At 40.5% G+C, this 27,322-nt stretch overlaps 2 protein-coding genes across 2 annotated transcripts; both read left to right on the top strand.

Annotated features, from left to right (window-relative positions):
* Positions 1-2,378: 2,378 nt before the first annotated feature.
* LOC138905442 (uncharacterized) lies at positions 2,379-2,843 on the top strand. Its single transcript, XM_070193966.1, has one exon. It carries the CDS (start codon positions 2,379-2,381, stop codon positions 2,841-2,843), a length of 465 nt encoding a protein of 154 aa, XP_070050067.1.
* A 1,096-nt stretch (positions 2,844-3,939) lies between these two features.
* On the top strand, positions 3,940-4,478 carry LOC104105027 (uncharacterized). The gene is made up of 2 exons (XM_009613257.1): positions 3,940-4,044; positions 4,161-4,478. The coding sequence occupies exons 1-2, from the start codon at positions 3,940-3,942 to the stop codon at positions 4,476-4,478; spliced, it is 423 nt and encodes a 140-aa protein (XP_009611552.1).
* The last annotated feature ends 22,844 nt before the right edge of the window (positions 4,479-27,322 follow it).

Here is a 27,322-nt window from a genome sequence, read left to right as displayed (position 1 = left end):
GTTCGAATATTGAGGACCGAACACACATGTTAAAGATAGAGAAAAACTGTTTAAAGCCATTTAAATGGCCATCATGGCATGGTAACCAAAATGGGGGACAAGGTGACAATATGTCACCATATTCTATGTAGAAATTTAATTCCCCAAGACATGGTCCAATAGGACATTTGACCAACGTTAGGGATTTGCTTTGTTTAGGTAGAAATGCAATCATCTAATTTTGGGATCTATCCTTTATTTATTATATTTTATCAGTCACTTTAAGAACTGCAATTTGATTAGAATTAATATTTAAGCATGTTAGTTTCTTTGCTATTGAACTTGAAATTTGATACAAATAGTACAGGATTTACTCAACGAGTGGTAAGGGTTGAGTGCCAATCACGCTTGACCCCAGTTTGGGGGCGTGACAAGTTGGTATCAGAGCAGTCAGTTTTGAGAAATACTAGGGAGTCATGATCCGTGTCTAGTAAAGTCTCATTTATAGGTATGTTGTGCACCATACTTATATCTGGGAGGCATAAGGACATGTTAGGAGAATTTCTTTTCTTTTACTCTTACATTGTGCGTTAGAGCTAAACGTTTCAGAATTCTAACACCCATTTATCTCTCTTTTCAGCAAAAACAAGATGGTTAGAACAAGATCAACTTCATTCTCTGCTGCTAACAATGTTGAGATACCAGTTGCTAATCATCAAGAAGCAGCACCAGAGGTGCAAGCCGCAACTGCAGTTAGAGGACGAGGCATAGGTAGAGAAAAAGGTCAAAATGCTAGGGGTAGAGGTAGAAATGCCAGAGGTAATCAGGCTCATAGTAGGGCCACTAGACATGCACAAGCTCTACCTCAGCAAGTTGTTCATGATCGGGTACCACCACATCAGCAGGATAATCGAATTGACAAAATTTTGAACTTTCTGGAATCCCTAGCCCCTCCAACTGGTGGTCGGGCTGCACATATTCATGCTCCTCCTCAAGACTCTCATGATTAAGATGAAGAGGTTATATGATATGATTTTCAAGCTCCACTAGAGTTACAACCACCAATTTTCCCTGCAAATATTTCCCAGACAGTGCAGTTACCAACATGAATTATTGATCCATATGCCTTTCTGAGATTAAACCCTCCTACTTATAATGGTACTGATAAACCAAATGAATCAATGTTATATTTGGATGAGATAAAGGAAATATTTATTTCTTTGGGTTGTCTTGAAACACAAGCCACATAGTTGATTGAGTTTCGATTGAAGGGTGCAACAGGACAATGATAGAGAGGTTACAAGAAGGCCAGGGATTCTATATTACCGCTACTTACTTGGCCCCAGTTCAAAGAAGGTTTCAGGGCCAAGTTTTTTCCTAGCAGTCAGATGGATGAGCTCCGACGTCAGTTCGAACATCTTAAACAGGGTACCATGTCAGTGACTGAATATGAGATGGAATTTACAAAAATAGGTTAGAATATGCATCTAATTTGATATAGATAGAGAGAGAAAAAGTGAGCAGGTTTATTGAAGGATTGAATCCATATATGGAAAAAGATATGACTTCACATCAGGATGACAAGATTTATCTTCAGGTTGTCAATATCGCTACACGTAAGGAGGCTTTTGATAAAATTTCCAGAGAAGCTAGAGATAATAGCAAGAAGTCTAGAACTACAGGTATTTATAGTGGATTTTCAGTTGGGGGTAAGAGCATGAATCATTTAGCTCACATTCAATCAACGGCCCACTCATCTCTTTATCCAGCTCCACTTAGACATGGCCAGCAGAGTAAGGGTCAAGCCCCTCAGGGACAAAGTTTAACTATTCAGGGTCAATCTCGGTACTCCTATCCTATATGTCCTTCGTACAGCAAAAGACATCTAGGAAAATGACTTTTGGGTCAGAAAGGTTGTTCCACTGCCATGATCCGGGTCATATTAAGAGAGACTGTCCACTACTTGGACAAACTCCAGGGAAAACTCCAATAAGACAGGAAATATCCATTGGTAATTCTATAGTTGCACCTCATCCAGTTTGGGTATCTAATACTCAGACTGGGCGTGGTGACAATAAAGGTGGAGCTTAGGGAGGAGGCAGACCGGCCGTATTCTATGCAGTTCTAGATAGCCAGAATGCTGAGGCGTCTAACAGAGTATTACAAGTATTCTCTCGGTTTGTGGTCGCCTTGCTTATGTAGTAGTTGATCCTCGTTCAAATTTATCCTATGTGTCTCCTTATTTTTGTGTCGAGTTTGGAAAAGCACCAGAAATATTAGGGGTTCCGTTTGAGGTTTCCACACCTATAAGGGAGTCTGTTAAAGTTGAGTATATATTCAGAAACTGCATCATCACAGTTTAGGGCCGAGAAACATTAGCCGATTTGAACTTGTTAGATATGGTAGACTTTGATATCATAGTTGGCATGGACTGGTTATCTCCTTGTCATGCTACAGTTAATTGCCACGTGAAGACGGTTAAACCCTCATTTATTGGGGAATATCCAATTAAAGTTAGAGGTGAAGTGGGTAGGCCTGTGGGTAAGTTTATTTCTTACCTTAAGGATAGAAAACTAGTAAGCAACGGGTGTTTGACGTATCTAGCACATGCGCGAGATATGAAAGTTGGCTCCCCATTGCTTGAATCAGTACCGATTGTGAAAGAATTTTTAGACGTATTCCCGGATGATCTCCCACAGATACCACCAAATAAGGAGGTTGAGTTTGGTATAGACACATTGCAAGGAACCCAACCAATCTTGATTCCTCCTTACAGAATGGCTCCATCTGAGCTAAATGAACTTAAGAAGAAGTTACAAGACCTCTTAGATAAGGGTTTTATTCAACCTAGTGTTTTACCTTAGGGTGCTCCAGTGTTGTTCGTGAAGAAAAAAAATGGTTCCTTATGGATGTGTATAGATTACCGCCTGCTGAATAAGGTTACTATCAAATGTAAATATCCACTGCCCAGGATAGACGATTTATTTGATCAGTTGTAGGGTGCCAGGTATTTCTCAAAAATAGATCTGAGATCGGGATACCATTAATTAAAAATCAGAGAAGCAGACATCTCGAAAATAGCTTTCAGGACTCGGTATGGTCACTAAGATTTTTTAGTGATGTCCTTTGGGCTGACCAATGCACCAACAACTTTTATGGACTTTATGAACAAAGTATTCAAGAATTTCTTAGATTCCCTTTTCATAGTATTTATCGATGATATTTTGGTATATTCCCGTATCCAGAAAGAGCATGGGAATTACTTGATAACAATTCTTCAAATACTCAAGGACCGTCATCTTTATGCCAAATTTTCCAAATGTGAATTTTGGCTCGATACAGTTATATTTTTGGGACACATGGTCTCAGAAGAAGGCATTAGAGTAGACCCACAGAAAATAGAAGTAGTTAAGAGTTGCCCTAGACCGACGACCCCTACAAAGAGTTGCAGTTTTCTAGGGTTGGCAGGTTACTACCGCCGTTTTGTAGAAGAGTTCTCTTCAGTAGCTTCCCCATTGACAAAGTTAACTTAGAAAAATGTGAAGTTCCAATGGTCTGAAACTTGTGAGAACTTTTCAATAAATCAAGAACAGGTTAACTACAACACCAATCCTGAATCTACCTACCCCTATAGGTAAATGTGTGATCTATTGTGATGCTTCGAGAGTAGGATTAGGATGTGTTCTTATGCAGAATGACAAGATAATTTCTTATGCTTCTAGGTAGTTAAATAATCGTGAGAGAAATTATCCTACCCACGATATTGAGCTAGCAACAATTATTTTTGGTCTAAAGATATGGCATCACTACCTTTATGGAGAGAAATATGACATTTATACACATGACAAAAGTTTGCAGTATATATTCAAGCAGGAAGAGTTGAATATGATCCAAGGTAGGTGGTTGGAGTTCCTTAAAGATTATGATTGTAATATCCTTTACCATCCCGGCAAAGCGAATATGGTTGCTGATGCTCTAAGCAGAAGATCCATGGAGAGTTTGACCAGGTTGTGTGTGATCGAACGTCCAATAGTTAAGGAAGCCCAACAAATAGCTAGACAAGGGGTTCATCTCGATGAGAAGTATGATTAAAGGTTGATAGCAAGTATGAGTGCTAAGTTTACTTTAGTAGCGCAAGTTAAAGCCAAATAATTTGATGACCCTAGCTTGCTTAAGCTCAGGAAGGTGTCCTTAGTGGCAAGATTAAGAATTTTGCACTTGATGAGAATGGTGTGATTAGACTTGATGGCCGTTTATGCGTGCCTAATGTGGAAGTTCTTCGAAGGGCAATTATGATAGAAGATCACAACTTCAGATATTCAATACATCCAGGTTCTACCAAAATATATCATGATTTGATGGATGTTTATTGGTGGAATAATATGAAGCGAGATATTGCAGATTATGTATTACGGTACCTTAATTGTCTGCAAGTAAAAGCTGAACACCAGAGGCCAAGTGGCTTAGCTCAAGTCATTGAAATACCCGAATGGAAATGAGAACCAATAAATATGGATTTTGTGGTTGGCTTGCCTCGAACTTTTAAGAAATATGACTCTATTTGGGTCATAGTAGACCGACTCACTAAGTCAGCTCACGTTTTACTAGTCAAAACAACCTACACGGCACCCGAGTATGCATCATTATACATAAAGGAGATTGTTTAGTTGTATGGTTCTCCCATGTCTATTATTTCTGACAGGGGTGCACCATTTACTGCCCAGTTCTAGTAGAGTTTTTAGGAAGGTCTCGGTACCAGAGTTAATCTGAGTACAACTTTTCCCCCTCAAACATACGGAAAGGCCGAGAGGACAATTCATACTTTGAAAGATATGTTACAAGCCTGTGTTCTTGATTTTAATGGAAACGAGGATGATCATCTACCTTTGATTGAGTTTGCATATAATAACAATTATCAAGCAAGCATTCAGATTGCCCCATTTGAGGCCCTATATGGGAGGTGATGTCGTTCGCCTGTAGGGTGGTTTGAGATAGGTGAAACAAAGCTTATTGGGCCAAAGATAGTACATGATGCCTTGAAAAAGGTGAAACTTATTCAAGAACAACTTAAAATAGCTCAAAGCCGACAAAAGTCATACTCTAATATAAGATGTCGTGATCTTGAGTTCAAAGAGGGTGACTATGTATTTTTTGAAGATTTCTCCAATGAAGGGTATTATGAAGTTTGGTAGAAAATGGAAGCTTAGCCCAAGATATATAGGGCCTTATCCAATTCTTGAAAGGATTGAGCTTGTGGCGTATCGATTAGCTTTACCTCCAGAGTTATCTTCTGTACATCCAGTTTTTTATGTGTCCATGCTAAGACAGTACTTTCACGACCCGAGTCATGTACTTGATAGACAGGAGATAGAGGTAGATGATACTCTGACATATTAGGAGATCCTTGTAGCTATAGTAGACAGGCATGTTCGTAGACTTCGATCCAAACACGTTGCTTAGGTAAAAGTAATATGGAGCAACCACTTAGCTGAGGAAGCTATGTGGGAGCCCGAGGAAGTCATGAATAAAAAGTATCCTTATTTGTTCGAGATTTTAGGTACATAATTCAATTTAAGTTTTAAAATATTTAGATTATCAAATTATGTGATATTTGTACTTATAATGATATAAAATGGCTTTGGCGAGTATATGGGTGTGCGTTGATATTGTATATTATTGGATTGAGTGGCCAGATGTGCAAAGTGTTATTGTTATTGGGTTGTTGGACATGTTAAAAATTTTGGATAGCTCTAGTTACTGAGAAAACTCAGATTCTTTTGGAAATTGTAGGAGTTAAGACAATTTTTGGGGTCCTAAGATCTTTCTTTTAAACTAAAAAAAAGCAATTAAGACTCAACATTCGAGGACAAATATTCTTAAGCGGGGGAGAATGTAAATCCCCATAAATTTCTAGCTTAAAATTGTAATAATCTCGGAGTTCATAACATAATTAAAGTGCTCGAAAGGTATAAGAACTTGCACGATTTAAGCGAAGTATTTGGGATAATATGCGTATAGGATATGAACTAATATGTTAGGACGAATACTTAATAATAAACTAAGTTACCTGACTTTTAGTTGGAAAACAAATTTGCTGAAAGTTTTTAGTATCCGAGTGTATTGAATAATTTCTTATTAGTTAGTGTAATGAAGGATAAGTAGCATATATATTAGTTTAAAATATGGTGAGAGAAGTCAAGTAAACAACTGAAAAGAAAGAAATAATTAGGCAATTATTTAGCTATGTAAAACAAAGTTTCTGTTTTCTCAAGCTTGTCCACCGCAAGTCTGCAACTGCTTGGGTTATCTGGAGAGTTTGATTTCACGAGAATTTTGAAATTAAAAGTGGCAGATTGACTCTCATTCAGAGGTACCCATATACTCTTCTCTGGTAAAATTTATTTATCTACTATCAATTGAGATAAGGGTAGGATTTTAAGATTTGAGTTTTTTAAAAAATAAAATAAAAGGATTTTAAATGCTTGGGATTTATTCAATAATATTATTACAATATAGTAAAAGCCTTGGTTGTATTTGCTATGAATTTATTATTGGAATCGCGATTACCTATTGTTGGGCAGTGATGAAGTTTGGAAGGAAAAACAAAATAGAAAACTTCGTAGTTATAACTTGTTTAAATGAGTTGTGGGATTAAACATTACAAATTGATTTATTGAGTTATTACAGACTAATTAGTATTTTAGAACTTAAGTAAAATTTTTCTAGAACAAGAGAATTGTGTATATAGTTGTATTCTTTGGACATGTATTAATTTAAGTTGAACCCAATTGTCATGTAGTTAGAGAAATTGGTGATTTGAGATTGCCTGGAAGATATGTGGAGGCAAAGTTGAGCTTGTAATTGAGGTGAGTTGAGGTTTACTTTCCTAGTAGAGAATTCCATTAGAATCCCTGTGCTCCATATTCTAGATAAAGCTAAGTCATGTCTTCTAGTGATCTAATACTTAGTTCACTTTATTTTTATTTAGTACGACCTTAGTATTACCAGTTTCTATGTGCCTTTATTTGTGATATTCACATTCAGTTTAATATTCAGTTTCAACATTAATTCATGCATCAATGTGATCACATTCAGTAGGGAGAAGTGGCCAAGCTCCCCCAGCGTGAGTTCCATGATGTAAGGGTTACCTACCCCACGCTCGTAGGTGCTAACTGTTTGTTGGGGAGATAGGCCGACACTCCCCCGTACGTGTTCCCAAATGCTCACATACGCAGAGCCATTATGCGCAACAATTTTCAGCAAAGCTATGTCTTAAAATATATATAACTCATTTTCTATTTTAGATATCAGTTATGGACTCAATTTCTATGTTAAGTTTTAGTTTATAGTTTAGCTTACAGTTTCAGTTTCCAGATTATTACTTGGTTGTAAAATTTTATATGATTTTTCGTATATTCCTTTTCTTTCTTATATTTTTCGGAAGGTCTCGCTCCGCCTTTTTAGGAGGTAGCCTATGAGACTTACTGGGTATCCTTTGGTGGTACTTAGCTCGTTTGGGCCAGCTACGCCGTGTGGCAGGTATTGAGAAAGCAGGTAACGAGGCACGTGGCTAGAGGAGATATTCTAGATTCAGTTTAGAGACTCCGTTGATTCATCCCAACGGTAGCGGACCCTTTTTAGACTATTATTTATGACTTCTTCTTTTTTTACTTTTATTTTATTTCCGGGGATGCCCCCGTAGGCTATGTATTTTAAATTTTATTTTTTACATTCTAGAGGCTCGTGACTTGTTAGTGGGTCGGTATTAAAATATTTTGGGATTTATCCTTTATTTATTCAATTTTATCAGTGAGCTTAAGAACTGCAATTTGATTAGAATTAATATTTAAGCATATTAATTTCTTTGCTATTGAACTTGAAATTTGATACAAATAGTATAAAGTTTACTCAACGAGTTGTAAAGATTGAGTGCCAATCACGTCCCACGCCAATTTGGGGGCGTGACAGTCGAATTCTTCATGGGGTATCTCAACGTTGGCAAAGAAAACACATTTTTAACTTTTTAGATTTTCTTGCATATACATACAGTAGGATTATTGTTCACAACTTTTACACTTCAATTTTTGTATTCACGTCAACTTGAATATGTGGCAATAGTAAGTTTACTAGCTACTCTTAATCTTAGGCTTTTATGCATTTCCTTTCAACGTATCTTTTATTTCAGTTTGTTGAAAAGAAAATTCTAAGACGTTAAACATTTTGAATATAACCTTTTATGTCTTAAGGCTTGAGGGTGCATTCCTTTTTTTTTTTTTTTTTTTTTGCGTGTGTGAAATGTATATATTGTTATGAGGACGTGTAATCAACTAAGTATTATTGCCAAAATAATATTTTTATCAAATACATTCTTTAGGCCATTCACATAATGTATTCCATTTATTCTTCATCATAAAAGATCGAGTGCAGACAAGACTAGAGGCCATACATGAACTACTTAAGCATGAATTCAATTAAACAAAAAATATGTAATGTATTGAATTTTTAATCATGCTCTCCAATAAATTTTAAACACTACAAAAACATGATCAGTGGAGATCAGGATATCTAATATTATTTTAATTTACACAAGTGTGAATATATTTCAAGGTAAATTTAATATGCAATGCCCCAAACCAAACCAATGAGTTGTACGACGAAATATCTTTTTCAAAATATTTTAATTAATAAAGTTTTAAATTTTAATACATTTTTATGTAGTTTTAAATATGTAATTTTATCTTGAATTTAGAGAAATATGTATACGGTCAAAACCGGTTTTCGACCTTCGAATAATTAGTCAAGATTGGAACGTAATGGATAGAAGGTCGTCTTCATAATATCGAAATGAGATCTGAAGCCAAGTTACCAAGCTCAAATTTCGGGGACCAATTAAGTACCGAGCTCGAGTCCAAATCGAACTATGATGTGAGGTGGTGTCATCGAGCCTAAGAGCCAAAGACCGACCAATACCGAGCCCCGAGCCAATATCGAACTCGAGCCAATATCGAGCTCTAAACCTGGAAATCGACCAACACCTAGTCAAATCAAGATCGATCCAAAAGACAAGAGCCATTATAACCACACTAAGGGAGAGAATCTCGGCGGAAATTAGTTAAAAGCTAATCTATCATGGGATCCCCACTATGTATTTTTAATTATATCTAAAGCAGGATCCCTCCACTATAAGAGGGATAATTATTATTTCTGTAGAGAATCGAACATTAAGGAATTGATACACTCTCATATTATTGATATTCACAGAGAAAAACATACTGATATTTATATTGAGATTACCCTCTTGTGAGCTATATATATTGATTCATCTTGCTTGTTGATAAAATAGCTTTCTATTTCAATTTGGTTGGTATTTCATTCTTCATACAGTCAATACCTAGGATATTTCTACTCACTTTTCGATTTGTGCCAAGTTGTACCACGTATCCTTAGAACTACGTATAAATTCAACTCTATCCGTTTTTTGGGTTAAGAGTTTGGCGCCCACCGTGGGGCTAAGGATAACAGTGGCTATTTGGTACAAATCTCTATGAAACACACCATTTTACACTTGCTCTTGTAAGTATCTTTAATTTCAGGTTGAAAACGACGAATTCTCAATTAATGGCCCTACCTATTGACAACGAAGCTCGCCTTCAAGATGAGAACAACAACTTAACCCCGGGGGTGGAAGGCCATTCGTCGATTTCGTTGGAGCTTGGGTCGAAGAGCCAATAGACGTCAATTCACATGCGGCCATGGAGGCGAACCAACGTTCCGATCCTGAAAATAGTATTCATGGTGGAACTCGGTCTGCAACTCGAAATACTCTAAACGCTGATAAGCAATAGCCCAGTTGCAGAGCCAAACAAAGGCACCGACCAGACTCGAGCCCAGTCCACCCCAAGAAGTCACCCACAAAACCGGGCCAGCTATAGTAAGGTCAATGAGCAAGAATCGGGGACTAATCCTGAAATTGTTAAGATGCTCGAAGAACTGACAAAACAAATAGAGTCAGGAGAAAGGAGGATCGAGGAAAACGACAAAAAATGGAAACATATAACTCCAGGGTTGATCAGATCCTAGGGGTGCCACCGATATTTAAGGGCTTAGATTCCAATAAATTCATACAAAATCCTTTCCCCCCGAGCGTGGCTCCTAAACTGATCCCAAAGAAGTTTCGTATGCCCGAGATTCCTAAATATAATGGAACGATTGACCCCAATGAACATGTCACCTCTTACACATGTTCCATCAAAAGGAACGATCTAGAGGACTATGAGATCGAATCTGTATTATTGAAAACAATCGGTGAAACCCTGTCAAAGGGAGCAATGATATGGTGTCATAATTTACCGTCTAACTCTATTGATTCTTTTGCTATGTTTGCAGATTCTTTCGTAAAAGCACATGCTAAGGCCATAAAGGTCGAGACCAAGAAGTCAGACCTATTCAAGGTAAGACAAAAAGATAACGAGATGCTAAGAGAATTTGTATCTCGTTTCCAAATGGAGAGAATGGATCTACGACTAGTCACAGACGATTGAGCTGTTCAAGATTTCACTCAAGGTCTAAAGGAACGAAGCTCGATGGCTTCACGGCGGCTGAAGCATAACTTGATCGAGTATCCAGATATTACTTGCGTCGATGTGCACAATCGATATCAATCCAAAATAAGAGTCGAAGATGACCAGTTGGGTTCTGGGTCCGCTATTAAAAAGGATATCGACCGAGAACCAAGGTCAAACAAGGATCGATACCGGCCGTATAATGGAGATCGTAGGGGTAGCAAACTTTCATGCAACCCCGTACGAGGCGAAAAGAGAAATGATCGAGGCCAAGGGTCTCAGGGGCTGATGAATAGGAATGGGTTCTACAGGCATACCGGACCTAAGGAAGCACCTCAGTTATCAGATTATAACTTCAGCATCGATGCATCCGCTATCGTGTCGGCTATCGGACGCATCAAAGATACTAAATGGCCTCGACCTATGCAGACTGATCCTGCCCAGAGGAATCCCAATCAAATGTGTGAATATCATGGCACTCATGGCCACAGAACGGAAGATTGCATATAACTAAGAGAGGAGGTAGCTCGGTTATTCAACAAAGGACACCTTCGAGAAGTTTTAAGTGACACGGACAAACAATATTTCAAAAACAGGAATTTTAATAGACAAAACGAACAAGAAGAGCCACAACACATCATCCACCTGATCATTGGTGGGATTGATACCCCCAGGGGCCGTGCTTAAACGCACTAAGATGTCGGTTGTAAGGGAAAAGTGATCCCGAACTCAGGATTACACCCCTGAAAGAACCTTGTCCTTTAATAACAAAGACGCAGAAGGGATCATGCAACCACATAACGGTGCACTGGTAATATCTGTACTTATGAATAAAACTTAAGTTAAACGTGTGTTAATTGATTTAGGTAGTTCGGCCAACATCATTCGATCGAGGGTCGTAGAGCAACTCGGTCTACAGGACCAGGTCTTGCTCGCAACTTTGGTACTAAACGGATTCAATATGGCATGTGAAACTACTAAGGGCGAAATAATCTTGCAAGTTAACGTGGTCGGAACCATCCAAGAAATGAAGTTCCACGTGATCGAAGGCGATATGAGATACAACGCCCTATTCGGAAGGCCGTGGATCCACAATATGAGGGTTGTACCCTCGATCCTCCAAGTTCACAACATCTTAGGGAATTAGAACGGTCTGCGAGGAGAAACCCGCCACAAAAGAAATGTTTGTCGTCGATGAAGTGATTCCGATGTCATTATTATCATCAACAAAAGGATCAGATTTGAAGGTGGAACGGAATACCAATTAGCAATTACAAACGTCAGCTTTGACCCAATTAGAGAATCAGAAGACTGACGAAGATGATGAACATAGGATCCCTCGATTTTTCGTGGTTCCCGATGATTCCGATGCCACCCAATCAATAATCGAAGAACTGGAGCAAGTCATACTAATCAAATATCTATCCGAACGAAAGGTATACCTGAGCATGGGGTTAGATGCCGAGCTCAGGAGAAAGCTTATTATATTTCTTATAGCTAACATAGACTATTTCGGTTGGTCCCATCTTGACATGACAGGGATCCCACCGGGAATCACCACTCATAAGCTAAGCTTGGACCTAAAGTTCCACCCGGTAAAACAAAAAAGAAGGCCCTAGTTCGAGGTCAAACAGTCCTTCATCAAAGACGAGGTAACCAAACTTCTTGAAATAGGGTATATTCGGGAAGTAAAGTACCCCGAATGGATAGCAAATATGGTGGTAGTCCCTAAAAAGGGGAACAAACTTGGAATGTGTATAGATTATAAAAACTTGAATAAAGCATGCCCTAAGGACTCTTTTCCTTTGCTTAATATCGATCGTATGATCGATGCCATGACCGGCCACGAGGCTCTCAGTTTTCTCGATGCCTAATTTGGGTACAACCAAATACAGATGAACCTGAAGGATATAGAAAAGACCTCATTTATCACTAAGTACAAGACCTACTGTTATAATGTAATGCCATTTGGCGTAAAAAATGCTGGTACAACTTACCAATGCCTAGTAAACAGAATGTTCGAAAAGCAAATAGGAAAATCAATGGAAGTTTATATTGATGACATGTTGGTTAAATCCCTACGAGCAGAGGACTATTTAAAGCATTTGCAGAAAACGTTTGACATACTAAGGGAGTACAATATGAAGGTCAAACTCAAAAAATGTGCTTCCGGGGTTGGCTCGGGCAATTTTCTCGGTTTCATGTTGTCCAATCAAAGAATTGAGATTAATCCCGATAAAATCAAAGCAATCGAAGAGATCACAATGGTAGATAATGTAAAGGCCATGCAAAGACTAACGGGGCAGATAGCCACCCTGGGATGATTCATTTCGAGATCCTCGGATAGGAGCCACCAATTTTTCTCTTTGCTTAAAAACGAAAAGCAATTTCTCTTTTCTTAAAAAAAGATTAACTAATGCTAAAGGAAAATGGAGAGAAATACTACCTGAAGTCCTATGGGCATACCACACAACATCGAAATTGAGTACCGGAGCGACACCATTCTCGTTGGTTTATGGGCGCCGAAGCTCTTACCCCGATTGAGGTCGGAGAACCTAGCATCAGGTTTCGATATGCAACAAATGAGTCGAATAACAAGACGATGAGCACGAGCCTAGAATTATTGGATGAAAAATGAGAAGCGATCCTCATCTGATTAGTCGCTAAAAAAAACGGATCGAAAGGTATTATAATCGAAGCACCAATCTTCGATATTTTAAAATCAGGGACTTAGTGCTAAGGAAAGTTACCCTCAACACCCGAAATCCAAATGAAGGAAAACTGGGTCCTAATTGGGAAGGACCGAATCAGGTTCTCGAAATCGTCGGTAAAGGATCCTACAAGCTCGGTGTGATAAACGGCAAACAACTACCAAACAATTGGAATGTGTCGTACCTAAAATGATACTACTGCTAAGGTACGACCCTCCCATGTTCATTCATATTTTGAAACTAACCCTTGCAGGGGTTCAACGAGGAACATGGATGGATTATTCAACCCGAAGCCTTTAGGCCCGAAAGCACGCGTTGCACTCTTTTTTCCTTAGACCGGTTTTATCCCAAATGGGTTTTTCGGCAAGGTTTTTAATGAGGAAACCATTGATCGTTCTAACTTAGAAAAATTCAACAACATCCGAGGCCTCTTTACAATCAACCTTGGATACTGGGGGGGATTATCCTCGAATATATCAAGTTCGATGTAAGGAAGTTACTACATGACAACAAGGTTTCGATAGGAAAACCTTTAAGATCCAAATGGTCAAAATGAACCATGCTCGTGTAGTTTGCTTGATCCCTGGTACAAAACATGAACGCATGTATAATGACAAAGTGAAATTTTTTCTTTACCGATATCTCATATCTCAGAATCTATCCTCTACTTTGTGATCTATTATGCAAACACGTTTAAGGGTAGATCATTACTATAGATATCGGGGACTGCCAACCAAAAAATCAATGAGATCAAGCCCCAGATAAGCCTACGGGCTACATTACTTTGAGTTCGAGTAATTACTCACTCGACTACTAAGCCTACGAGCTACATTACTTAGAGTTATAGCAAACACTCGCTCGACTATTAATCCTAAGGGCTACTCTTACTTTGAGTTCGAGAAAGCTCTCACTCGACCATAAAGCCTACGAGCTACATTACTTCGAGTTCGAGCAAATATTCACTCGACTATTAAGCCTAAGGTCTACTCTTACTTCGAGTTCGAGCAAGCAATCACTCGACTACTAAGCCTACGAGTTACATTACTTAGAGTTTGAGCAATCACTCACTCGACTATTAAGCTAACGGGCTACTCTTACTTTGAGTTCGAGCAATCACTCACTCTACTATTAAGCCTACGGGCTATATTACTTTGAGTTCGAGCAAACACACACTCGACTATTAAGCCTAAGGGCTACTCTTTCTTCAAGTTCGAGCAAGCTCTCACTCGACCATAAATCCTACGGGCTACATTACTACAAGTTTGGGCAATCACTCACTTGACCATAAAAGCCTACGGGCTACATCACTTCGAGTTTCAGCAAGCACTCACTAGAGTACTAAGCCTACGGGCTGCATTACTTCGAGTTTGATAAATCACTCACTCGACTATTAAGCCTACGAGCTACATTACTTCGAGTTCGAGAAAACACTCACTCGATTATTAAGCCTAAGGGATACTCTAACTTCGAGTTCGAGCAAGCTCTCACTCGACCATAAAGCCTACGGGCTACTTTACTTCGAGTTCAAGCAATCACTCACTTGTCCATAAAATCCTACGGGCTACATCACTTCGAGTTTGAGCAATCACTCAGTCGACTATTAAGCCTAAGGGCTACTCTTACTTCGAGTTCGGGCAAGCACTCACTTGACTGCTAAGCCTACGGGCTACATTACATCGAGTTTCAATCACTCATTCGACCATAAAAGCCTACGAGCTACATCACTTCGAGTTCGATCAATCACTCACTCGACTATTAAGCCTAAGGGCTACTCTTACTTTAAGTTCGAGCAATCACTCACTCGACTACTAAGCCTACGGGCTACATTTCTTCGCGTTCGAGCAAAAACTCACTTGACTATTAAGCCTAAGGTCTACTCTTATTTCGAGTTCGAGCAAGCGCTCACTCGGTTATAAAGAATGGAAGGTCCGACTTCGATCAAATTGCCTAAGGCCTCGAACTTATGAAAACTTTCATAAGGCATGAATGAAAAAGAATCTTCACAAGGCAGAAAATGAAACAAGGACAAGTCAGGAATGGAAAAGATCTTCATATATATGAGTATTTACAAGGTCCGATCGAGACCCTACACAAAAAGATCAAAAATAAAAAAACCCTAAGGTTCCTTATTATCTCCGGGAGCAATGTCTTCTTCATCGAGATCCACCTCGCTCTCAGACCCACTCTTTCTCTCGTCATCATCATCATCATCGGAAGCCAGGGCTTTAGCATTGGCTTCAAGATCATTAGCTTTTTTTTTTTATCTCTTTAGTAAGATCGAAGCCTCGAGCATGGATTTCCTCGAGGGTTTCCCTACGAGATTGGCATTTGGCGAGTTCAGGAATCCAATATGCTTGAGTTTGAGCGGTCTCAACTGCCTTTCTCTCTTGTACTTGAGCGGCTTCGACATTCTCCTGATAGACGTCCACGAATGCATCCACCTCGGCCTTTGCTTTTTCAGCTTCAGATTTGGCATTGGCAAGTTCGGAAGCCAATCGAGCCTCGAGCTCCTTTATTTTTCTTGCTTGAACCAAGCTCTTCTCCTTCACACCTTGAAGTTGACTTTCAGCTGATGATAATTGGGCTCGAGCAGCCTCTTTCTCAGCAGCAAGGAGGTCCATACCTTCTTTCTACCCCAAGGTCTCCGCCTTTATTATATCGACCTCCTCACGGAGCTTCCCGATCATCTCGATCTTCTGCTACAGCCGTGAGATCAAAATATTAGCCTCTGATACCGAATAGAACCCATGAGTTTTTAAGAATTTCATTACCTGCTCGGTCAGATCAGTTTGATCTTGGTGAGCCTCGGTCAACTTGGCTCGGAGGTCCTTGGTATCCTCTTATCTTTGCTCACAAAGAAGTCTGAGGGTATTTCTCTCCCCCTTGAGTGTTCGGAGGTCGGCCTCGTACCGACTCAGATCAGTTCGGGACTGATAACATGCTTCCTGATGAAGCGTTGGGGCCTACGCAGATAGAAAAGAAGTTAGAAGAGGGAAACAAACACAGATAATATCAACCAAGAGAGTTAAGGCGTACCCAATTCAGAGCTCGCGATACTTCGTTAAAAAGGACCGATGCCTCATCCATCCTTCCTCGAGACTTCCAAATGGCTCAAGCCGGTAGCATCTTTGACCCCAGTAAAATAATCATGAAAGGGATCTTCCCTTCCATGGCCTCCTTCGATAGAAAGGGTCTTCAAGGCCCAAGCCTCTCAAAGCATTTCCTCGGAAAACGATGGGAGCAGTGTGGAGCCTCCAATTTCTATTGCCCTAAGTGAATCACTTGGGGCATTCTCTCCATATCGAGGGGACTTGAGACCAGCCCCCGCAGTCGTACCTACCATTGGTTCATTATGGTGGGAGGTAGCCTCGATCTTCGATGACTCGGTGACTTCGACCAATTCTCTTCCCAAGACTCCCTCATCGCAAAATAGAATCTTTGCGGCCCTCATCAATTTACTAGCCTTTGGAGCTTCGACGTTTTTCTTCACTCGGGCCACCAGTATGGACCCGTCATTTTCTTCTTCCTCTTTGTCTTCATCCTTCAGACGCTAAACTTACTCTTCGGTCAAAGGGATGGTGTTTTTCCTCGGCTTACGAGCCGTCTTTGTCTTAAGTGTTGGATTCTCGAAGGTAGAGGCCCTTTTTCTTTTGTTATCCTTCATTGGTTTTGGAACCGGGGCGTCACGACCTAATTTTCACTCTGTATGACGTCGTGACGACACCTAGTCTCTATGACTAGGTAAGCCTAACATTTGCAGAATAATGAAATGAAAACATAAATTAAAGAATTAACTGTTCAAAATACACAGTAATCCCAAAACCCGGAACATCATAAGTCACAAGCTACAGAAAGAAACTAGTATCTCCATACACCAGAGTCTAATAACAGAAGTAAGAAAGGTAAATGACATAGGAAGGAATAGAGGGGGACTCCGAGGTCTGCGGACGCAGCAGATATACCTTGAAGTCTCTGTACAGCAGCAAGCACTCTCAGCTAGTAGCGGGGCTGATAAGAAGTACTTGGATCTGTACACAAAACATGTGCAGAAGAGTAGCATGAGTACACCACAATCGGTACCCAGTAAGTGCCAAGCCTAACCTCGGTAGAGTAGTGACGAGGTCTGGTTCGGGCCCTACTGGAATATGATAATCAATCAAGGCAAATATAAAATATCTAACCTCGATAGAGTAGTGATGTGGAAGACGAACAACAAAATCCATAGTGATCCGCTCCCATTTCCACTCCGGAATATCTAACTTTTGAAGCAATCCACCTGGCCGTTGATGCTCGTACTTTACATGCTGGCAATTCAGACACTGAGATACATATTCTACTATGTCCTTCTTCATTCTCCTCCACCAGTAATACTATCTCAAGTCCTGATACATCTTTGCGGCACCCGGATGAATAGAGTACCGCGAACTGTAAGCCTCTTGGAGAATCAACTCACGCAAACCGTCCGCATTAGGCACACATAGCCTGCCCTTCATTCTCAATGCACCATCATCCCCAATAGTGACCTCCTTAGCATCACCGTGCTGGACCGTGTCCTTAAGGACAAACAGATGGGGGTCATCATACTGACGCTCCCTGATACGATCATAAAGGGAAGACCGAGAGACCACACAAGCCAATACTCGACTCGGCTCAGAAATATCCAATCTCACAAACTGGCTGGCTAAGGCCTTAACATACAATGCCATGGACCTCTCTACTGCTGGTAGATATGCTAAGCTCCTCAAACCCTCTGTCCGACGACTCAAAGCATCGGCCACCACATTGACCTTCCCAGGGTAGTACAAAATGGCGATGTCATAATCCTTAAGCAGCTCCAACCACCTCTTCTAACGCAAATTAAGCTCCTTCTGCTTGAACAAAGGCTGCAAACTCTGGTGATCGGTGTAAATCTCACATGGAACACCGTACAAATAATGCCCCAAATCTTCAAGGCATGAACAATAGCTGCTAACTCAAGGTCGAGGACATGATAGTTCTTTTTATGCACTTTTAGTTGTCTGAACGCATAGGCAATCACCCTACCATCCTGCATCAATACCGCACCGAGACCAATCCCGAGGCATCACAATATACAGTATAAGACCCCGAACCTGTAGGCAATACCAATACTGGGGCTGTAGTCAAAGTTGTCTTGAGCTTCTGAAAGCTCTCCTCACATTCCTCTGTCCACCTGAACGGAGCACCCTTCTTGGTCAGCCTCGTCACATGTGCTGCAATAGATGATAATCCCTCAATTAAACGATGGTAAAACCCCCGCCAAACCAAGAAAAATCCGAATCTCCATAGCTGAGGACGGTTTGGGCCAACTCTGCACTGCTTCAATCTTCTTCGGATCCACCTAAATCTCATCACTTGATACTATATGACCCTAGAATGCCAATGAGTCTAGCCAAAACTCACACTTTGAAAATTTTGCATATAACTTCTTTTCTCTCAAGGTCTGAAGAGCAGTCCTCAGGTGCAGCTCATGATCTTCTCGAGTCTGGGAGTATAACAGAATGTCGTCAATAAACACAATGACGAATGAGTGAAGATAAGTCTGAAACACATTGTGCATCAAGTTAGCCCAATAGACATTACAAGTAATTCGTAGTGACCATACCGAGTCTGGAAGGCAGTCTTTGGGATATCTGGCTCCCGAATACTCAACTTATGATAGCCGGAACGTAACTCAATCTTGGAAAACATCCTGGCACCCTCCAACTGATCAAATAAGTCATAAATATGAAGTAAAGGATATTTGTTCTTCACTGTGACTTTGTTCAACTAGCGGTAATCAATACACATCCACATAGAACCATCCTTCTTTTTTACAAATAAGATAGGAGCACCCCAAGGTGACACATTGGGCCGAATGAAGACCTTATCAAGCAATTCCTGAAACTGCTCCTTCACCTCCTTTAACTTGGGAGGAGCCATACTATATGGAGGAATAGAGATGGGTTGAGTGCCCGACAATAAATCAATGCCAAAATCAATACCTTTGTTGGAGGCATGCTTGGAAGATCAGCTGGAAACACATCTAAAAAGTCCCTCACTACTGGAACTGACTCAACTGTAGGGGTATCAATACTGACATCTTTCACATAAGATAGATACGCATCACACACCTTCTAAACCATTCGTTGAGCTTTAAGAAATTAAATAACTATGCTCGGAGTATACTCTATGGTACCTCTCCACTCTAACCGCAGTAATCCAGGCATAGCCAACGTCACAGTTTTGGCGTGACAATCAAGAATAGCATAATGGGGCGACAACCAATCCATGCCCAACATAACATCAAAATCTACCATGTTAAGCAATAATAAGTCGGCTCTGGTCTTAAAACAACTAAGAGAAATCAAACACGACCGATACACATGGTACACAATAAGAGAATCTCCTAAAAGAGTTGACACATAAATAGGGGAATTCAAAGAATCCCGAGATACGCCCAAATACGAGGCAAAATAAGAGGACACATAAGAATATGTAGAGCCTGGGTCAAATAATACCGACCTCCACCTCGGGCTGGCTGAGCAGGTGGGGTGGCAGCTGGTGCTGTAATCATATCCTAAGGACCCAGTGGAGCACGTTGTGGCTGAGAAGTCTCTGGAGGTGCTCCCCTCCTAAATCTGGGGCAATCCCTCACCATATGGCGAGTGTCGCCACACTCAAAATAAGCTCTAGGAGGGAATGGCTGTTGTGATTGGCTCGGGCCAGGTCTGTTGGACTGGCCGCTAGGAACACCCCGTGTATGAGGCACACTAGATATTGACGGTGCATAATAAGGCTTCTGGGGCCTAGAAGGAGATGTAACATCACTGACGACTGGAAGAGCTGAATGAACGGGGTGACTCACATAACCCCTACCATGGAGATCTGTTGGGACACGAGCTCAAGAATAATAATTAGTCTCTCGAGACCTCTTGGCCTCCCTCTCCCCTCTATCCCGGGCAAGCATTCCCTCCAATATCCTGGCGATACTCATAACCTGCTGATAAGAAATATCCATCTCTAACTCCCTATCCATACTAATCCAGATGCTGGAGTGGAGTCCCTCAATAAACCGTCGAACCCTCTCTCGGACTGTGGCAACCAAGGCTGGTACATGTCGGGCCAAATCACTGAAGAGAACTGCATACTCTGAGAAAATCATAGCACCCTGGCGTAGCTGCTCAAACTCCACGCGCCATGAGTCCCTGAGTCTCTAAGGGACATACTCTCTAAAACATATGTCCGAGAACTGAGTCCATGTAAGTGAAGCTGCCTCAGCCAGACTACTCAACTCATAAGCACGCCACCACTGATAGGCTGCTCCTCTAAGCTGGAATGTAATAAAAGAAACCTCGCTCGTCTCCGCTACGCCCATAGTACGGAGAATCCGATGACACTCATCCAAAAAAACCTGAGCATCATCTGTAGCCAATCCGCTAAAGGTAGCTGGGTGGTACTTCTTGTACCTCTCAAGTCTGAGCTGCTCTGCCTCAGAAGCTGCTGCCCTAACCTCGGGCTGAGCTGGAGCTACCAACTGCATTGGTACAATCTCTGGTACCTGGTTGACCTGAACCCACTACTCTGGAGTACCGGCGATGAGAGTCTCTGATCCTCCCCCAGCCTGAGATGAGGCAGGGGCAAGTGGAATCAATCCAGGGTGAGCTAAGGTGTTGAATATGCTCTGAAACAGGGCTAGAGTCTCCTAGGGGTATGGTGCAGGAACATGTACCTCATATGTCTGCCCTCCAGCTGGAGCTATCCTCTGTAGCAGCTCGTGCTGGTGCTCTGGCTGCACCACGTGGATGACCTCGGCCCCGGCCTATCGCGGCTTTAGCAGGGGGCGCGGGTGCCTGGTCATCAGATCCGTTTGTACGTGTCCTCACCATCTGTGAGAGAATATAATACAAAAGTTTAGAATTTTTGAAGTCAACAATTTTTGTACGACAATGAATAAAAGTAGTGAAATTTTCCTAATAGTTCCATAGCCTCCCGAAGATAAGTACAGACGTCTCCATACCGATTCGCGAGACTCTAATAAACCAGCTTGTGACTCACGACACCTGTGAACCTAGAGCTCTGATACCAACTTGTCACGACCCAATTTTCACTCCGTATGATGTCGTGACGACACCTAGTCTCTATGACTAGGTAAGCCTAACATTTGCGAAATAATAAAATGAAAACATGAATTAAACAACTAACTATTCAAAATACACAGTAATCCTAAAACTCGGAACATCATAAGTCACAAGCTACAGAAGGAAACTAGTATCTCTATACACCAGAGTCTAATAACAGAAGTAAGGAAGGTAAATGATATATGAGCGAATAGAGGGGGACTCCGAGGTCTGCGGATGCGACAGATATAACTTGAAGTCTCTGTACAGTAGCAAGCACTCTCATCTAGTAGCAGGGTTAAAACGAAGTACCTGGATTTGCACACAAAATATGTGCAGAAGAGTAGCATGAGTACACCACAATCGGTACCCAGTAAGTGCAAAGCCTAACCTCGGTAGAGTAGTGACGAGGTCAGGTCCGGCCCTACTGAAATATGATAATGAAGCAAGGCAAAAATGAAATATCGGAGAGAAAGACTAAAATTTAACAAGAAAGAATTCATAGAAGGTAACAACTCAATACACAGAAATACAACAGGGGATCTCCCGAGATACCGTCTCGTAGTCCCAAATGTAAATGTGCAGAGGGATCTCCCGAAATACCGTTCCGTAGTCCCAAAGTAAATATGCAAGACAAGGGGATCTCCCGAAATACCATTTTTTAGTCCCAAAGTAAATATGCAATACAGGGGGATCTCCCGGAATACCCTTCCATAGTCCCAAAATAAATATGTAGCACACACAATAGAAATACAACTACATCACAAAATCTTACGATTTAGACTAAGTACCAGTCAAGGAAGAAGCAGGAAAATCACTAAGCAAGCTGCACCGAGTTCACATAAGCAGATAAGACACGTAAACATGTTGTATTAGACTAAACAGGGTAGCTACACATATTGGAATAACTCGATTAAAAATAAATGTAGATTAATACTCATTAAAATGATATAACTCAAAAAAGAAAAGGAAAACAAGTTGCTGCTCAGTAAGAAAATTAGGTTTTTCCACAACTAGCCCATGTACGTACTCGTCACCTCACTTACACGACGCTCACATATCACAATAGTTCCAAATCTTAAGGGGTTCCCCCCCCCCACAAAGTTAGGCAAGCCACTTACCTCGAACCAAACTCAATCAATCGGTCACAATGCCTTTCCCATGAATATTCAACTCTGAATGGCCCAACTCTAGCCAAAAGCAATTACATATCATAAATACAACCATAATAGACTCATCTAATTAATGAAATCAATACTTTACCAAAAATTCCAAAATTCGTCCTACAAAGTTGACCCGGGCCCACGTCTTGGAATCGGATAAAAGTCACAAAATTCGAAAGCCTATTCACTCACGAGTCTAACTATATCAAATTTACTAAAATATGACACCAAATGATCCTTCAATTCCACAATTCAAACTTTCCAAATCCCTAGCCTCAAACTCCCAAATTCCACCTTAAATACACCCCAACTAGGTAAAAAGATAAATGGGGAAGCAAGATTATTGATAAAAAATAAGCACAAGAGACTTACCTCAAGAAATGCCTCGAAAATACTCTAAAACATTGCCCTAAACCTAGTTTGCAAAGTCCAAAATGACAAAAATCACGAAGCCCTTCTGTTTTAAACATTACCTAGGCATTTCCGCACCTGCGAAGCCTGGGCTCGTACCTGTTGGTGCGAAAAATGTGGGCGCACATGCTAAAACGACTAACCTTGGATGCCTCTGCTTCTTCGACCACTGGTCCGCATCTGCGCTATAATAGGTGCGAAGAAACCATCGCACCTACGACCTCTACTGATCTCCACCCCTTCCACACCTGCGCTCAACCTATCGCACATGCAGCCTCGCGCCTGCGGCTAATACCCTCGCAGGTGCGATCATACTAGCAAAAGACCAAACTTCAAAAATTTCTCAACTTCCATTCCAAGTCCGTTAACAACCCGAAACTCACCCGAGGCCCCCGCGACCTCAACCAAACATACCAACCAATCCTAAAATACCATACGAACTTAGTCGAGCCCTCAAACCACATCAAACAACGCTAAAATCACAAATCATCCTCCGATTTAAACTTAAAGAACTTGAAATTTCTAAATTCGATAACCGATGTCGAAACCAACCAAACCACGTCCGATTGATCCTAAATTTTGCAAACAAGTCATATTCAACATTACGGACCTACTCCAACTACCGGAATCAAAATCCGACCCCGATATCAAAAAGTCCACTACCGGTCAAAATCTTCAAAAATATGACATTCGCCATTTCAGGCCTAAATAAGCTATGGACCTCTAAAACACAATCCGGACACACCCCTAAGTCCAAAATCACCTAACGGTGCTAACGGAACTAACATAATTCCATTCCGGAGTCGTCTTCACACAGTTTCGACTGCGATCCAAATCTTAAGGCTTAAGCTCCCGTTTTAGGGACTAAGTGTCCCGGAACACTTCAAACACCAAAACGAAGCCTCCCGACAAGTCACAATAGCAGAAATAGATGTGAGGGAAACAGTAAATATGGTATCAGGGCTATTACTTTCAAAACGATCGGCTGGGTCGTTACACGGGGCCGAAGTCTCTTCCTCGCCAGACGAGGGCCTCATGACTGCATCTTTGCCCAAGCCTACACACAAGAGAATTAGTTAAGTATAAGAAAGTCATTTCGTTCGAATCATCGAAGGCATGGGGAAGAGGCTTACCATGATTTTTAGCCTCCCATCGGCCCTTTGACAAATCGCGCCATGAGCGCTCGGCATATATAAAGGTCAAAGACAAGTCCCGTACCCATCTCTTAAGGTTAGGAACTGCACCAGGTATCCAAGCAACTGCTGTATCGCAAAAAGAATATGGGTGAGAAAGAAACGAAGGAGCAAAATAATAGGATCTAACAGTAGAATTATACTTACGCTTCATGTTCCATTCCTCAGGAAATGGCATCTTCTCGGCCGAGATTAGGTCCGAAGTTTTTACTCGAACGAACCTGCCCATCCAGCTTCGGTCCTTATCCTCGTTTATGCTCGAGAACATCACTTTGGTAGCCTGGCACTAGAGTTTTATTAACCCACCCCGGTAGAGGCATGGGCTGTACAATCTAATGAGATGGTCGAGGGTGAAAGACATCCCCTCGACTTTGTTCACGAAGAAGCTGATTAGAATAACGATCCGCCAAAAAGAAGGGTGGATTTGGCCTATAGTTGCTTGGTATTGGTGGAAAAAATGGATGATAACAGGGTCGAGGGGGCCCAACGTGAAAGGGTAAGTACACACACTTTAAAATCCTTTCACATGGGTAGTAATATCTTATTCGGAAGCCGAGATTATCACTTCTTTATTTTCCCAGTCAGAATCTTTCCTTAATCGTTCGAGGTGTCCCTCGGTTATCGAGCACATATACCTCGATACTGGTTCACTTCAACCGGGATCCGACGAGGATTTATCAATCTTAAAATCGGAAGTAAGGACACCCCCCACCCCCGGGAACACACTTCTCAGGTCGTGGCTCGATCGGTGTTTTGTCGCCGGCGAGCCGCGAAGAAGAAGCATTTTTTTAGGAACAATTTTTGATGTTTTCGCCATTGTGATTTGAAGATTAAAGATAGAGTAAGATGACAAGATTTGGTGTTCTAAACAGGGATTTTGCAGTGAAAATCACAAATTTACAGATGGAGAACTCAGAAGATATAATAAGAACTTAGTAGATTTGGTGATTGGGGATCTGAAAGTAAAAAATGGTGAAGAGAGGATTTATTTATAGAATTGGTAATGACGGTTCAATATTAGCAGTGACCGACCATCTTCTGACACACATTTAATGCCTTGGTAACTAGATCGACGGGACATCTATCACGTACGTCATGGTCAAGTTCGATGCAGATGTCAGTATATATCTAGTCATGCCGTTGGAAAATGGTGTCGTTTCTCGTCACATTCTTCTCGAGAAACGAGGGGACTATCTGTATACGGTCAAAACAGGTTTTTGACCTTCGAATGATTAGTTAAGATTGTAACGTAATGGACCGAAGGTCGTCTTGATAATATCGAAATGAGATTTGAAGCCAGGTTACCAAACTCAAGTTTCGGGGACCAATTAAGTACCGAGCTCAAGTCCAAATCGAACTATGATGTGAGGTGGTGTCATCGAGCCTAAGAGTCAGAGACCAACCAATACCGAGCCTAAGCCAATACCGGGTCCCGAGCCAATATCGAGCTCTAAACCTGGAAATCGACCAACACCTAGTCAGATCAAGGTCGAGCCAAGAGACAAGAGTCGTTACAGCCGCACTAAGGGAGAGAATCTTGGAGGGAATTAGAGAAAAACTAATATATCATGGGATCTCCACTATGTATTTTTAATTATATCTAAAGTAAGATCCCTCCACTATAAGAGGGATAATTATTATTTCTGTAGAGAATCGAATATTAAGGCATTGATACACTCTCATATTATTGATATTCACAGAAAAAAAACATAATGATATTTATATTGAGATTACCTTCTTGTGAGTTATATACATTGATTCATCTTGCTTGTTCATAAAATAGCTTTCTATTTCAATTTGGTTGGTATTTCATTCTTCATACAGTCAATACCCAGTATATTTCTACTTACTTTCCGATTTGTGTCAAGTTGTACCACGTATCCTTAGAACTACGTATAACTTCAACTCTATCCGTTTTTTGGGTAAACAAAATTAATATTTATATTCATCCAAAAATTATATAATAAAAAAATTGTGTTTTAATACAGTATATTTGATTTTTTTGCATGGAGAGGTTAACAATATCAAGACATATACAAACTTCTCATAAGAAATATGACTTGACCAAAATAAAATACTTCAAGAGTAAAATAACCACTTATACAACCAAAAGTTAGTACGTGTAAATTCATTTAGAACTTTAACTGTTCTCCCCTTTCTTCTTCTTCTTCTCCTCTGACATTTAGCTCTTTCTTCTTTAGCTATTTCTAATGTATCCCGAGCTTCTTCTTGTAAAATAAGATTACAAGGCAACGCTAATAAAATATCAATAAAATTTGTAGTAAATCTTTCGCAACATAAATAGCTCTAGAATATGAATATTGAATGAAAGATATGGTCATGTAACTTATAACTCTGCTATTATTTGCTTTTTACTGTCGCGGTCAAAATTCTTAATATATTTGAGAAAGATAAAATTATACATATATTTACTATGGTTGTCCAACGGGACGGGACGGGACGACATTTAGCCAGGACGGTGACGGGACGGGACGAAATGGGACGGGACAAACGGGATGAAACAGTAGGCCCATCCCGTCCCGCTAACAAACGGGACGGGACAGACGGTAGGCCCATCCCATCCCGCTAACAAACGAGATGGGACGGGTTCGCGAGCCTTAAGTGCCATTTTAAAAAAAATTATTTAAGCATTGAGTTTGACAACGGATATTCTTTTGGCAATGACTAAGTTTTTAAAGTTTGCAACATCTAATTTTTTGACTTATTCAATAAATTTAAAAATTAAACGAAAATTAGGAAACTAAGTAAAGAATTATAAAATATTAAAACAAAAGACTTGTAATAAAATATTCTAGCAATTATAAATATATAATAGAGTTATAATTTATTTAATATAATTTCGAGTGTAAGAGAATTCATAAAACAAATTCAACGCTTAGAGCCTTTTATTTTATTAATAGAACTTTCAAATCTCACATACAAATATAATTCTTTTGAATAGCACCTAATCTATGCAGCCACCTTCTAGGAAAGGTTCTGTTTGAACTTTGAACTAGGCCTCTTAATAGCCAATAAAAAATTATCATACTAATATTTGTAAGCTCCTATATAATTTCGTTGTAACTTATCTATAATTTCTCTCGGATATTATTCTGGAATTGGCAATGTTGATTGATGTTCCATGCCGTCATCGCTCCCAGTGCTAAGTATATCATTGTATTCTTC

The sequence above is a fragment of the Nicotiana tomentosiformis genome, chromosome 2, assembly GCF_000390325.3.
Source record: "Nicotiana tomentosiformis chromosome 2, ASM39032v3, whole genome shotgun sequence".
In the NCBI taxonomy this organism is placed as follows: Eukaryota; Viridiplantae; Streptophyta; class Magnoliopsida; order Solanales; family Solanaceae; genus Nicotiana; species Nicotiana tomentosiformis.
This window is presented reverse-complemented; position numbering and strand designations above follow the sequence as displayed.

Coding starts and splice junctions, on each gene's coding strand:
- LOC138905442 (XM_070193966.1), top strand. CDS start 2,379: ATGGTAGACTTTGATATCATAGTTGGCATGGACTGGTTATCTCCTTGT.
- LOC104105027 (XM_009613257.1), top strand. CDS start 3,940: ATGGTTGCTGATGCTCTAAGCAGAAGATCCATGGAGAGTTTGACCAGG. Junction 4,045..4,160: donor AACAAATAGCTAGACAAGGG/GTTCATCTCGAT, acceptor GCTTAAGCTCAG/GAAGGTGTCCTTAGTGGCAA.